Raw genomic sequence first — 15,361 nt, 5'->3', positions numbered from 1 at the left:
AAGGCAGTGGCCCTTACCATTAATTATAGGGGTGCAATTTCGATATTGCATTGACGATAAAAGTAGTTACGGCGTAACAAAGACATTGTGCATCACCACGCCGAACCAGGCAAACGATATGCCAAGTTACACACCAATGCGTCAACGGGATCGTGAGTTATAGCTGCGAACGCGCAAACAAATGCATTCCCAATACTCCCAGAAGGAGGTATTCCTCCTTCCCGGAGTAACAAAGGGCTGCCGGATGGGCGCTCGAAACGTCTGGTTTTCATTGTATTTTTCCAGTGGTAAAAATTAAATTATATTACCCTATCACTCCTCTTAATAACCCTGACACTCCTTGCCATCAGGACAACCTCAAGTCAACCGTACACACCCATCTCACATCTTCAGAAAAGACGCTGTAGCCACAAAGCTCCCGTTTACAACTTTATTCAAGTCCACACCCAGACTTTGTACATTGTATTTCATTTAGTTAGCGGGGCTATCTTTTTGTATTAGCCTCCGGCTAGTTGGGTAGCCCTGGCTATATGCTATTTTATACACCATGATAAATCAAATCAAATCAAAACAGCACAGGTGATGTTGAGTTGAGGAGCCCAGCTATCCTGACAGGTAGGTGGCTCCGACTTGCTGGTTCAGGTATTCTCTTGCCAACATTGGCTTGTACTTGTCCGACCCGTCCAGACACCTCATCTCGACGTCACTGTCGCAGTGGAAGAAGTAGGCGATGGACCGGCGCACGCGCTGTTTCTCCTCCTGGCTCTCCGGCACCCGTACACGGTGCCTCTGTGGGACAACACCACACATTAATGTTATTACATGTACAGGAATGAGAAGCTCATATTGTTTTAGCAAATTGAAAATGAATTTCGCTTTGTCATGGAATGCTCTGCATATGATGTTTTACGTAATACGTTATTCACATTTCTCAAATCAAGAACAACAGATTTGAAGAGTCTCGATGCTCCTAAGACAGATTTGATTATGGCTTTCGATGCAACAACCCCCGCGCAATACAAAAATAGGTAAATATATAAAAGACTGCTTTGTCATGAGAAAAAAATACCGAATGTAATGATTACGCCACTAGATTGTACCACTATATCAAACCCTCACGCTAGCCCTTATTGTATCAGTAATAAGGATGTCAAGTTTTATTCTATACCTCTAATTTGTACTAATTGTTCGATAGTTGTTGCCATACATTGTACCGTGTACAATTGACGTGCAATAAAGGTCTTCTTCTTCTATTGTTTTAGCTCCCATTCATGGGCACCGCCAAAACTGTTTGTATGCCAGCGCCATGTTGCTTGTTTGTTTGTTTGTTTGTTTGTTTGTTTGGGGGCGCCATGTTGTTTGTTTTGCGGGCGCCATCTTGTTTCCCATAATGCTAAGGCAGAGGTGTGTGATGGGAAGGGTTTAGAGATCGCAGAACACAGTATTTTCCCTATGACGCGGGTACAAAAAGTAGTACGGCCAAAATTGTTGAAGACTGGGTAGAAAGTCACATGTAAGAGGCATCCAAGTGTAAATTGTGCTGTGTGGTGTAAAATATGTCGGCTTGTAGACTGTAGGATTTGGATGGTGAACCTTGTCCAGTTCGTGTATAAATGCACCTTCTTACGCAACTGCCTCTCTGGGTGAGTCGGCTGCAGTTCGGTGATCTCTCGAAGAGCGCTGTTTCAAAGTTGGTGTGAGAAGCCGATACGCCGACGGACCTTTTTAGTTTTCGAAAATTTTGTCAGTTGTACCCTAAACTAAAAAAAAAATGTTTTTTTTTTTTTTTCAAGTGAACCTTTCTATAATTTTCACCTCGTCGAAGCCAGTCACATTGTGACCCTTAACTATAGAAATCCCCTTAGGCCGAAAACTGTTTTCTGCTACCTTGACGCAACTCCCTTGGCATGACGGGAAATATATGTGGCACCCCCCCCCCCATGCCAGGATAAAAGCAAGCACTAATCTTACCGTCGACTTGAGCTTGTCAGCTGACCACCTCTGTAAGGTGTCCCCGATGTTGACTACGATGGTGCCCGGGATGGGCGTGGCTGGGACGTACTCTCCATCAGTGTTCACAACCTGGTAACGTTGCAAAAGAACATTAAAGAATGTTTCTCAAAGTACACAATTGAACACATCGTACGAGCTTCCCAACACCCAGTGACAACAGGATGTCGCGGTATTAGGGCTAGAAATGTTGTAAAATGCGGTGTATATATTTGGATCACAGGGCAAAACTGTACATTATTGTTAGTACTATTAGGCCACGTTGATTCGATTATATGGATGACATCCTGTGGGAACTCCAAACCTGATGCGAGCGTGGGAAAAAATGTTTGGGAAAAAAGTTGCCTTCATTATAAAAACTATGTGGTCATGAAAGTTGAACAGATGACTAAACACACAGGGTATGGTATGCCTAACAATAAATTCTTAATTTTTGTTCTTCCACATCTTCTTGAAATGACGATATTAGCATTCGTTTTCAGATATTTTTTTCGAATTTACGGCACATATTTGCTCACTTTCCAGTTGCTCTGTACGATTAACATTATGTTCGAAAATATATTTTTGGTAACGGAAGAAAATTGATGCGCGTGCTAATGTCATCCTATAATCGGATCTAAATGGCTGTTCCCTTTTCGGCAACCACTTCCCTCAGGGGATGGCCTAATATTTGCAGTTATCTTCTTTTGCTTTTACCGTCTTCTTCCTCTTCTTCTACGCAACCACGTATGTCCATCTGCCGAGAAATTGACAATTATTGACATGTATCGGGTCAACCGACTGTAAGGTTTGGACCATCGCACACCGGGGCATGCACTTACTCTTTTTCGAAAGGTGTGGTGGGTTCTTTAACGTGCGTGGAGTGTGGCTCTCCCCAAACACGGGACCTCCATATAACGTCCTATCCGAAGGAAGTCCTAGGCTAGGTACTCATTTTCACATGAAGTGAGGAAATTTGTGTTAAGTGACTTTCCCAAGGGCACGACGTCGGGGTGTATGTCCAGACATGTGATCGAACCCAGGCCCCCTGTTTGACAGCCGAATGTTCTAACCATTACGCCACACTACGCCACCATCAATCATCAGCGTTTTATTCAGCGGCTTGAATTGGCATATGGTCACTGGTGACCAGGCCATAATAACGCATAGCAGCTACGCAAGAAGCGCCTAAGTGTGTGTTAACGAATTAGACCTAAACAGAAACCACACGTTAGAGTAAACGTTGAAAAATAAGCTGTCTCTGCTGGCAAATCTACCTCCAATCCTGGGTTATCCTGGAACACCAGAGTCACACAGTCGAAGTCCGTGTGTTCTCCACACCTGACCTGGTCCTGCTTGATGACGTCAGGAACGGGAGGGTAGCGGAGGGTTCGCAGGTTGGTGCCGTTACGACCCTTCCCGACATACTGGAAGTTTCCCAAGAAACCATCTACATCCTACGATCATAAAAAAACATAACAGTCGTTCAACGTGGCAACATCCTAAAATGACAAACCCATTCTAAAAGAATAAGGACGCTCGCGATTACAAGTACGTATGCGCAAGGTCAAAGGTGAATGCCCCTGAGACATAAAAAAAAACACGTTCGATATTGCCAGGAAGTGTATAAAACATGGTCAAGACGAGAACAGGGGCCTTCACCTCTGACCTTGCGCATGCGTACTTGGAATCGTGAACGTCCTTACAGTAGAATCTTATATCACTCGACACAGGTGACTCTCCTATTGCCTCGAGCGTTTATGTAAGTTTAGCCTGTTTATTAAGTTTGTTTATTAGTTAGTTAGCGAGATAATAAGTTAGTAAATAAGTGGATGGGTGGCTGGCAGAGTGTGTGCAATGAGGATCTATCAACTCGGTGTGTACGCGTGTTAGAGTAATCATGAGTGAGTTAACTAACCCACCATATTCATCGATAAAGAGTTGCTGAAACTGGATACAAACAGCTTGACATACAAAATACATTAACGTTACCTCGAGGCCCAGTCCCCTGGCTATGATCCTCAGCAGGCGTATGGCGATCACGTGACACTTGTTATAGAAATCCATCATCACCGGCTCAAACTCGGGGACTTCCTTCGGCCAGGTCTGGCGAGGAAGGGAAACAGTAGATTTGTCACAGAAGATTTTGTGTCCGCACGAAGACAATTACATCAGTTTTCAATAGCTTGGCAACCCCGCCCTGGTAGCCAAACTTTTACCAGCAGTGGGTGTGGAGGAGCCCAATAAGAAGGTTCAGCATTCCAGGTACGCATGCGCAGCGAAATGCATTGTGGGTAATATGTCAAAGGTGAGTTATTGTTAACAATTCTTGTCTCGACCAGTGTCGCGATTTGCATAACAATGTCCAAGCGTGTTTTGTTGATGTCTTAGGGGGTCTTAACCTTTGACATATTACCCACAATGCATTTCACTGCACATGCGTACTTAGAACCGTGAACCTTCTTATTGATGTACGTCTACTTTTTTCTAGATCCTTGTTTGACGTACTCCCTCCCTTTGTGCTTCTATAGCGATTGAGATGGAAACGCACCTGCCCTTCAGTAAGAGGTGGATGTATGTTGAAGCATTCCTTTAAGTCACCAGGGGCAGGTTGGTCTCTTCCCACCAGAGACAACCTACAGATAGAAACGATGGGAGGAAACGAATTCAAAAGCTTTTAAAATCTAAAACCACTGTTCTCCACAAAACATATAAAAGAAAACCCCTAGACAGTCACACTTCGTCTATCAATTTTTCTTTTGCCACATGATTTCGGCCAGGCTATGAGTACGTGACAGATCGAGAACTTAGGACCTATCAAGCCACAGTCAGTTTATTTGTGCGTCGCATCCACGGCCGCCTTAGCCTCTACCATGCTCCATAGGTCGCTGGAAAAAGAGTAGAAATCGGCCAAATAGGCATATAACATACCGGAACAGTAAGCTGGTCATATCCTCTGATATGTGATCTGTCTATTTGGCAAATTTCTACTATTTTTTCAGCGACCTATGGGGCATGGTAGAGACTACGACCGTCCCTAAAATGACGTCAATTTGCTATTACTCCAAAAGCAAGTCGCCGTTATGACTTTAGCACAGCGGGTATTTCACTGGACTGCGTCACATTGAAATATAGGAAATTGTGCCAACTTTGCAAATTTTGCCAGTTTTTCTAATTCCTTGCAGTCACACAGCACGGGCAGGCGATGCACGCGTAAAATACGTAACAAAATGACCGCGCACGGAATATCAAATGTTTTGCTCCAAATCAGATACAAGATTATTGGAAATCGCAGTGTAGCCACTGAAGTAAAAAGCATTGTACTATGATCAGGATTCAGCCAAAAAAGAGATGTTAATGATTGTGTATTTTAACAATTGCAATTCAAAAAAATATTTAAAAAAAACTTCTCAGGTGACAAAGTGGCCCCCGATTGGCGCCGATTAACACGGCTTGCGCCATTTTGCGAATGCATCTCGCAATCTATTTGGCACAGTCTAGTGAGATATTCCCTAGAAATCCGTGCAAAACAAAACAAAACGGAAAAAAAATGTGTTCAGAAATGGTCTCAGAAAGATTGTCTATCTGAAAAAAATATTCACATTTCTCTCTCCAGAGCCATCCAGCCGTGCCGCTCAGCTGTCTTGTCCACCGGCCGGGAGTATTTCTCCTTCACCGCTTCAGGTTGAAAGCAGAATTTATCGTAGACGTCAAAGACGTTATTTACCTGAATAAGTAGAATAGAACATTTCCTCATTAATTATGTAAATCGAGCCATGATTTGCATGATTTATGTCTAACAATGTTCAGTACTGCTGCAATACCGTAGAAAGCCGCTAGCACATCATGGAACTTAACCTTGGGTTTTTTCCGAACCAAATCATAACATGAAGCATAATGATACTCAGAAGTCCATAAATACATGTGAAATAGCACAAGAAATATTCCCAGTGTTGTGCTCTGACCAACAGTTCCCACAATGTTGAACTCCAATTTAGAATTTTAAAAGTAGCTCGAAAAGTAGTGCGAATGTAGCACCTATCCTGGCCTTACCTCTGCTGTTGGGATCCCTGCGTTTTTCAGGTACACGAAGCCCACGGTAGTGAAAGCCTGCATGAGTTCTTCCGTCAGCGTTTCCAAATCAGCGTCGTTCACATTCTTCTTGTCAAGGCTGTAGGCCGAGAAATCCACCACAGGGATGTAACCACTCATGTTTGCTGAAAGAATAAAATGTAAAATCTTAAATTTTTGTGGAAATGACTAATTTCGTTAAGGTTATTACCTTATGTTATACCTGCTAGAGAGTGGTCGCTGGCTAACCAACCTGAAGCTAGCAGCAGGTTGCTACCCGACCCATTACAGGAGCCGATTCGGCTATATGAAAGCTAGCATCTGATTTGGATAGAGGTTTCTTTTATTTTATACATGTATTTACTTACCGATCTGAATAGCACTGAGTTTTCAGCGTGAATGTGGACAAACTTTATAGAACTTCACTTATACGACTTGTACGTACACTACCAAAAATGCCCTTTCTTATTTTTCTTGTTTCTACCAATACACAGAAAAAAATATTCAAAGAAGAAAACTTTCTGTGTTTAAGAGAAACATTTTGTCCACGAGTTAAGAATTCTTTTCTTAAGTATTTTTTTCTCAGAAAAATTGTCTTGAAGTAAGATTAGTCAACAAAGGGGACAGAAAATCCTAATATTTTCTTAAAATAACAAGAAAAATAATCTTGAAGTCAATTAGAGCAAGAAATTTAGACTTGGATTTCTAAAAATTCCTGAGCTTGATAATGTTGTTGAGGAATACTTTCTGAACTTAAGAGAGTTAGGAAAGTGTTTCTTATTGTGAGAATTTCCATGAAAAGAATCAGACAAATTCTTCAATTTTTTCGTTCTTATTCATTCCTAACATTCTTCATAAGATAAAATTTGTCCACGAGTTAAGAAAAGCAAGAAAAACTAGAAAGGCAAGACAAAATATTTTGGTAGTGTATTCCTTTTGACGTCAGGTTTTGTTAACTATTGTTTATTTGAATTTAGCTTTGAAAAGAGGGGGGGAGGTACTGATATACCTTTACAGGTTGCTCCCAACATACGAAACTAGAGTCCCACGACCTCATACCTTCGCCAAATGATGTTAACCTTTACGACTAACGTATTGCAAATGCTTCTCATAGATTATGCAATTATGGTCCTCATTTGCATAAATTGTATCAGTTGATCATATTGAGTACACCTGAATAATATAAGCCATCCAAAGAATTGTCTTCTCTGGACAAAGAAGACTATTCTAGCATTTCCTCATGAATAAGTTACAGTTACTGTTTATCCACTGTGTCTAGGGCACGGTATTGGAAAGCGGAGCCCAACACTCTCCTTTCACCGCCTTTTACCTCCCCAAACAAAGTCAGGTACCCGTTTTTACACTTTAGTGGAGTAAGGAAAGTTGTGTAAAGTGACTTTCCTATGGTCACAACATTGGTGGCAGTCAGGGGATTCGACACACTAACCTTAACGCCTACATGACGTCACGAACGACAAGTACTGTATTTCAACACTTTGCCCAGACGAAGCTGGGAATGCATGTCTCCGTCACAAAACGTAGACAATGATGATAGTCTTTTCTAATCTCCAAGCAGATCTACACGGTGCCAAAAATCGTGCGGACTGGAGCTTCTCTGGCTGACCGGAGCTTCTCTGGATAGCATATACGATTTTTGGCACCGTGTAGACCTCCTTGGAGATTAAGTCTTTTCTGCACCGAACTGAATATCCAATTTTCTATGATGAAATAATAACTATGTGCGATAACCCACAGGACGAAAACAGCTCTTTAAGCACTCTTAAAGCATGCTTAAAGAATCCGTTTTGGCACTCTTTACGTCACTTTACGTAATACTTACGCAAGCTTAAATGTTATGTTTACGCTATCTTTAGGTATGTGCTTAAACGTGCTTAGTGGGACCACTTTAAGCAACCGTTTAAGCAATGTAAACTTAGCTTAAATCTTAACTTTTACGCTACGATTAAGCATCGTAATCTTTACTTAAATCTAGAGACATACACCGCATTTAAGCCTCCGTAAACCGTACGTAGTGGCACTCATTTAAGCGACGTTTAAGCATGGTAAAATCAGCATAAACCCAAATTTTTGGTCGTCGTAAATCTGTTGTAAAAATCTATTTTTAAGCTTTATTTAAGCTCAGTTAAGTTCCCTTTAATTCTGTTGTGTGTGCTACATGCATGTGTTTGTGCTTGGGTCTTTAATGTTCAGCATTTCAGGTATCATTTCAATTTGTGTATTTCATTCCAATACCAGCTGCTGAGTCAGTCCTATTTTAGCTCTGTCTTCAGCTTCTAGGTATTCAGGTCCACGCAACACGCCTCTGTTTTATCTTGAGATCTGCATTCCTCACTCAGCCCTCATCCCTTCAGAAGTCTCAGGCCCCGTAGCCCTCTTCAGAAGAGTGGAAGGGGGGTAGGGGTGGGCAACGACGTAGTTTCCTTCGGGCATACCATCCCAGCAGCCAGCTCTTTCGCCTGTCCCTGGGCACCGCCTGCCTTCCGAGTTGACAAAACCACCGCTATTCCTTGATATACAGTTGTAAGTCCCGCTTTCAGGAGGGGGGGGGGGCGCACATCCAAATCCATGCAGCATTAGAGTCCACTCGCCGAGGTATTCCTTATTGCTGGCTGGGTTCAGAAAGTTGTAGTAAAGACTATTTTCAACTGATCGTGCAGTTTTCCTCAGTCTGGTTTTAGAATCATGGCGAAGCGCACTCGGTTTCCGTCAAACTGTCCGTCCCCGAGTGAGTAAGACGATAACGCTGCAGCAAGAACATACAGGTCCATACACTACCAAGCTTGCCCGCCAAATGAGAAATCAAATTTGAATTTCCAACGGAAAAAGAATTTGAATATCGGCATGAGTGTTGATTGGTTCAATTCGCGAGTAGTGTGTATTTGTGACCATGATTTGCATAGCTAGCAGACACTGTAACAATGGCCTTTTTTATATCTATTGTTATTCGGAGACGGTCTTCCTGGGCATTTTAACAATTGGACAATAGATGTTTCTACAGTCCAAAAAAGGTGTAAAATGTTTATCAGTAATCGTCCACGTATAGCTTGAAAACAAACTTGCCAGAAATTGTCATTTTGCTATCATCTAGAAAAATAAAACAGCGTAATATAAAACAGCGTAAAGTCAGACACAAAGACGGACTTTTAAATTATCCAATTGCCAACTATAAAATGTTGTTCAGACTTGCCATAACAACGCCGCATTTCAAAATATTTAGACGAATATCCTGTGTTCGGGTGCAGGGGAAATCAAGTGAGACGCTTTTTTGCACGAAATTTGATAGCTTTTAGTTTAGGGTATTTATTACAGAGCAGATAGAATGGTAATAAGAACACGGGAACTCTTCACTGCACAAAATCGGTTCTTTAAGCACTCTTAAAGCAGGCTTAAGTATTCCTTTTTGGCACTCTTTAAGTCATCTAATGTAATAATTATGCGGGCGTAATTGTTTTAACTGAAAACTATTGCAAGCGGCAAGTGCACACGGCTCGCGGGAAAAAGTGCTTGCGTTTAAACCTTTCAACGTACACCAGAATTAGCAGAAAGATTGTCTAGACCTTCAGAGATAATACTGAGTTTTTTTTAAGTGTGGTGTGTTACATTTGTCGACTAAATTTTTGTTTACTTTGGCCGAAACGACACTGCCGCATTTTCAAATCCTTTGGGATGCACGCTGTGCGCGTTCAGAGGAACCTTTGTGCGATACTTGTACACAATTTAATGGTTGCTTGTTCCTATCTCGAGTTGAATATACCACACGCGCTTTACCAGATTGGCAATGTTAAGACAAAATGAATGTAACGTTAGGATATAAGACTTAGGTTTAGGGTTCTTACAGAGCGGGCGCAATTTTTATTAGAAAACGGAAACTGTTCGTGCAAGAATTTTGTCTCACTGAAAACAAGCGGCGATCGAGTGCACACGGCTAACGGAGAAAAGTGCTTGCGTTTGAACCTTTCAAAGTACACCAGCAAGACATTTAGAAACAACCCGCAGTAAACTGAGTTTTTGAAAGTGTGATGTGTTACATTTGTCACTAAATTGTTGTTCACATTTGCCAAAACGACACCGCCACATTTTCAAACCCGTTGGTATGCATGTTGTGCGCGTTTAGAGAAACTTTTGTGCCGGATACTTGTACACAATTCGATGGTTGCTTGTTCCTATCTCGAGTTAAATAAACCACACACGCTTTACCAGATTGGCAATGTTAAGACAAAATGAATGTTACGTTAGGATATAAGACTCAGGTTTAGGGTTTCAACAAAGCGGGCGCAATGTTTGTAAGAACATGGGAACTGTTGGTGCAAGAAGTTTGTCTCACTGAAAACAAGCGGTGATCGAGTGCACACGGCTCGCAGGAAAAAGTGCTTGCGTTTAAACCTTTCAAAGTACACCAGCAAGACATTTAGAAACAACTCGTAGTATACTGAGGTTTTTGAAAGTTAGATGTGTTAGATTTGTTGACTAAATTGTTCCCATTTGCCAAAACGACACCGCCGTATTTTCAATCGCGTTGGTATGCACGCTGTGCGCGTTCAGAGGAAATTTTGTGCGATAGTTGTACACAATTTGATGGTTGCTTGTTCCTATCTCGAGTTAAATAAACCACACACGCTAAACCAAATTGGCAATGTTAAAACAAAATAAATGTAACGTTAGGATATAAGACTCAGATTTAGGGTTCTTACAGAGCGGGTGCAATGTTTATAAGGAAACGGAAACTGTTCGTGCAAGAATTTTGTCTCCCTGAAAACAAGCGGTGATCGAAGGCACACGGCTCGCGGGAAAAAAGTGCTTGCGTTTAAACCTTTTAAAGTACACAGGGGAGACCTTGAAAAATAACCCGTAGTACACTGAGGTTTTTGAAAGTGTGATGTGTTACATTTGTTGACTAGATTGTTGTTCACATTTGCCTAAACGACACCGCCGCATTTTCAAATCCATTGGCATGTATGTTGTGCGCGTTTGGAGGAACGTTTCTGTGATACTTGTACAAAATTTGATGGTTGCTTGTTTCTATCTCGAGTTAAATAAACCACACACGCTTTACCAGATTGGCAATGTTAAGACAAAATGAATGTTACGTTAGGATACAAGACTCAGGTTTAGGGTTCTTACAGAGCGGGCGCAATGTTTATAAGAAAACGGAAACCGTTCGTGCAAGAATTTTGTCTGCCTGGAAACAAGCGGTGATCGAGTGCACACGGCTAGCGGGAAAAATTGCTTGCGTTTGAACCTTTCAAAGTACACCAGCAAGACATTTAGAACCCGCAGTACACTGAGGTTTTTGAAAGTGTGATGTGTTACATTTGTTGACTAGATTGTTGTTCCCATTTGCCAAAACGACAACGCCGTATTTTCAAACGCGTTGGTATGCACGCTGTGCGCGTTTAGAGAAACTTTTGTGCCGGGTACTTGTACACAATTCGATGGTTGCTTGTTTCTATCTCGAGTTAAATAAACCACACACGCTTTACCAGATTGGCAATGTTAAGACAAAACGAATGTAACGTTAGGATACAAGACTTAGGTTTAGGGTTCTTACAGAGCGGGCGCAATGTTTGTAAGAACACGGGAACTGTTGGTGCAAGAAGTTTGTCTCACTGAAAATAAGCGGTGATCGAGTGCACACGGCTCGCGGGATAAAGTGCTTGCGTTTAAACCTTTCAAAGTTCACCAGGGAGACCTTGAAAAATAATCCGTAGTATACTGAGGTTTTTGAAAGTGTGATGTGTTACATTTGTTGACTAGATTGTTGTTCACATTTGCCTAAACGACACCGCCGCATTTTCAAACCCGTTGGTATGCACGCTGTGCGCGTTCAGAGGAACTTGTGCGATAGTTGTACACAATTTGATGGTTGCTTGTTCCTATCTCGAGTTAAATAAACCACACACGCTTTACCAGATTGGTAATGTTAAGACAAAATGAATGTTACGTTAGGATATAAGACTCAGGTTTAGGGTTCTTACAGAGCGGGCGCAATGTTTATAAGAAAACGGAAACTGTTTGTGCAAGAATTTTGTTTCCCTGAAAACAAGCAGTGATCGAGTGCACACGGCTCGCGGGAAAAAAGTGCTTGCGTTTAAACCTTTCAAAATACACCAGGGAGACCTTGAGAAATAACTCGTAGTACACTGAGGTTTTTGAAAGTGTGATGTGTTACATTAGTCGACGTTGTTCACTTTTGCCAAAGCGACACCACCGCATTTTCAAATATGTTGGTACGTTTACTGTGCGCATACTATGGAACATTATATTTAATGCATAGTTAAGCGACATTTCAGATTAAGTAAAGATATGTACATTTTTAAGTTGACTTTACGCTGTTCGTAAACTTGATGTAAAGATATGCTGTACACATGTAGGGGGGATTAGATTTAATGCACCATTAAGCGACATTAAAGATTATGTAAAGATATATACATTTTTAAGTTGACTTTACGTTGTTCGTAAAGATAGTGTAAAGATGGACCCATAGTTGTGGCATTTAATACGTCTTAAATGTTGCTTAAATGTTGCTTAATCTTCTTCCAATGTTTAAGCTTCATTTACGAACCTCATTAAGCATGCTTAAATACCCGATTTGGTGCAGTGGTACCGCTGTAGTCTTTTCTACACTAAAATGGCAGGCATCGGAACAATGTCCTACTTTCTATAAGGAAATAGTAACTATTTGCAGCAATAACTCTCAATATAACGTTAGCCTTTTAAACCCTGTTCAAGACAACGGAAGACAGATTCTTCAAACTAAGATCTAGAATTTGTCAAAAAGCGCAGACAACTTCTGTAATCTTTTTTTACAATTAAATGTAATCAGCTCAAACAACAGCCCGACTTTCTATAACGAAATGATGATTATGTGCAATAACTTACGATTATGATGTAACTTTAGCCTATCAAACCCCTTTCACAACAGATTACTTGAATATATAGAATACATGATTGTACATGTTTATTCCTACCTGTGTGACAAAATGGACAAGTATTTTGCATAATTGTTTCACAAGATGCGTTGTGTCTTGGAACTCCTTGGTCTTGTTAAACAGTTACTTTGCATACTTGTTTAACAAGACCCAAGAGTACTAAGACACAAAGCATCTGATAAAAGCTTTTTAAAAAATACCGGTGTCATGAGATTAATTAGTCACAAAGAAAAAAAATAAAATTGAGCAAAAGTAACCAATTATGCATGGCTACTGAAGAGTGCAGCAATCGGTCTATTTTTTTCTCCCTAATCAGAAGTTTAAAAAAAAAAACTGAAACCATGTCGTTCACCAAAATAAAGATAACAAGTGCACCAACATAAAAATTACACTGACTCGATTATATGACCCCAACCATACCACATACATGTGTTTCAATTTCTAATAGACGTCTTTGGGAAATAACTCAGAAATCAGCACAAATTTAAAGGTTCTTCTATCTATAACAAATCATGTTTTTTAACCTCCTTGCTATAGTGTGCATTGCAATAGAAGACAGAATTTTCAAAGATCTACAAAATGTCACTAAGCGCAGACAACTGTTCTAGTCTTTTCTACACTGAAGTGAACGTCTTCAGGACACTACTTTACCTAACTCTCAACATAACCTTAGCTTTTGAAATCCTGGTCACGGCAACAGAAGGCAAATTCTTCAATTAAAGATTTAGAATTCCTACCTGTTCGACAAAATGGATGGAAAGGTTGGTAATCTTTCAGTTGTGATCTGTCGGAAGCGACTTTGCAAGAAACTGCACAGACAGCTGTTGGACCGGTCTGTTCACTTCTGTAGATGGTCTATGCCCACGTGGGATCTTGGGAAGGGGAAAAGCAGAAAGTCCTGTTTCTGGAAGAGTCCATTCTGGAATAGAAGGGTCAAATGTGTTGAAAGTTGTTCTAGTAATTTGGATAGGAAAGACTTCGGAATAGTTCGTTTTTGTGGATTTTATTCGATTATTCCACTTCTGCACTGTCGTGATTTAGGATTTGTTGCATGGAGAGAAATGGAAGCGAAATATAATATCGCGTTCGCTCGCAAACTGTGCCTTTGTAGCATGAAGTTACATGTATAATCATTCTGGCATCTGTATCATTTCACCCCCCCCCTTAAAATGATGTAGTCGGCCTCAAAATCGAACTTGACCCTTGTCTCCCCAACACTTACCCACATACCAAATATCATCGTAATCCATCCGCAGGTTCTTGCGTTATGCTGACTACAATTGTTAGTCCGGAAACACGGAAAGACAGACACACAGACACGCCAATAACAATATCTCCATTTTTTTCATGTAGATAATGAGGAAAACCTGATATTTACAGAGTTTTCCATTTTAGGACTCATGCATGTTGTGACGCCAAACACGCGTTACTTGCCACACTGGGACAAATACTCGCCTGCTGGAAGGCCTGCCCTCAGGGGCCCTACAGCTAGTGGTCAAACAACAAAGGGATATACAACCAAACCTGTATACTTGTTTTGATATGAAAAACTAAAATGACGCTTTATATAATGAAATGGTAATCATGCAAATCAGAATCTAATTTGCATAAGTAATTGGGAAAGATTATAAACCCACTCCTTTCAATGGAAAGACTATTAAAAAAGCAAAATATGTAACTGAGAAATAGAGGGACGTTGTAAGATAAAAGTTATGCAATATGCATAATTAATAAGAAAATACTGTAATTTCATATTGGTAGATAACTGGAACCCATTTTGCATAATCATAGTATTTCATGGAGATATGAGGTCTCCGAATTTTCTTCGATATATGATATAGCATGAATCATTTCTGGATACTAGAAACAATCTATTTTGAATCTTTAGAGAAAATTTGAACCAGTTAGCTTGAAATTCGCTGCCGATGTGTTACCTTGTCAAACTAGTGTTGTGGATGTATTTCTTATATGTCTAATTCAATTTGTCTTGAAGTTGGTGACTGTAGAATTGTTTTCGCTTTCATAATATACATATTTCGGAGTGTGTAGATATTTATCTTAAGAATTTTGGGTAACATTTAAACTGAAATACCCGAACGTTTTTGCGACTAAAATGACCGAACTGGTCTAAACGGACCCGAATTGTTTTGTTTAGTAAAAATCACCTTTAGGTGTGAATAATTCTAGTTCATCATCATAATGAATGCAAAAAGATCAGAAGGATCGAGTTTTGCTCTAACCTATTCAGCCCGGAAGCGTGGTTTTGAGGCCCACGACAAATCTTATGTTGCACAAGTCCTGAATGGCTTACGCTAGCGCCACCAAACTTGGAGACTTTCCGTGAAATTTAG

At 40.7% G+C, this 15,361-nt stretch overlaps 1 protein-coding gene across 1 annotated transcript; it reads right to left on the bottom strand.

Annotated features, from left to right (window-relative positions):
* Nucleotides 1-452: 452 nt before the first annotated feature.
* LOC136422790 (uncharacterized) lies at nt 453-13,854 on the bottom strand. Its single transcript, XM_066410665.1, has 8 exons — nt 13,748-13,854; nt 6,043-6,206; nt 5,592-5,716; nt 4,541-4,625; nt 3,982-4,095; nt 3,267-3,446; nt 1,972-2,082; nt 453-789 (listed from the first exon to the last, which is right to left on the bottom strand). The coding sequence occupies exons 2-8, from the start codon at nt 6,199-6,201 to the stop codon at nt 604-606; spliced, it is 960 nt and encodes a 319-aa protein (XP_066266762.1). The 5' UTR covers nt 6,202-6,206; nt 13,748-13,854; the 3' UTR covers nt 453-603.
* Nucleotides 13,855-15,361: the final 1,507 nt, after the last annotated feature.

Source organism: Branchiostoma lanceolatum, chromosome 17 (assembly GCF_035083965.1).
Source record: "Branchiostoma lanceolatum isolate klBraLanc5 chromosome 17, klBraLanc5.hap2, whole genome shotgun sequence".
Lineage (NCBI taxonomy): Eukaryota > Metazoa > Chordata > Leptocardii > Amphioxiformes > Branchiostomatidae > Branchiostoma > Branchiostoma lanceolatum.
This window is presented reverse-complemented; position numbering and strand designations above follow the sequence as displayed.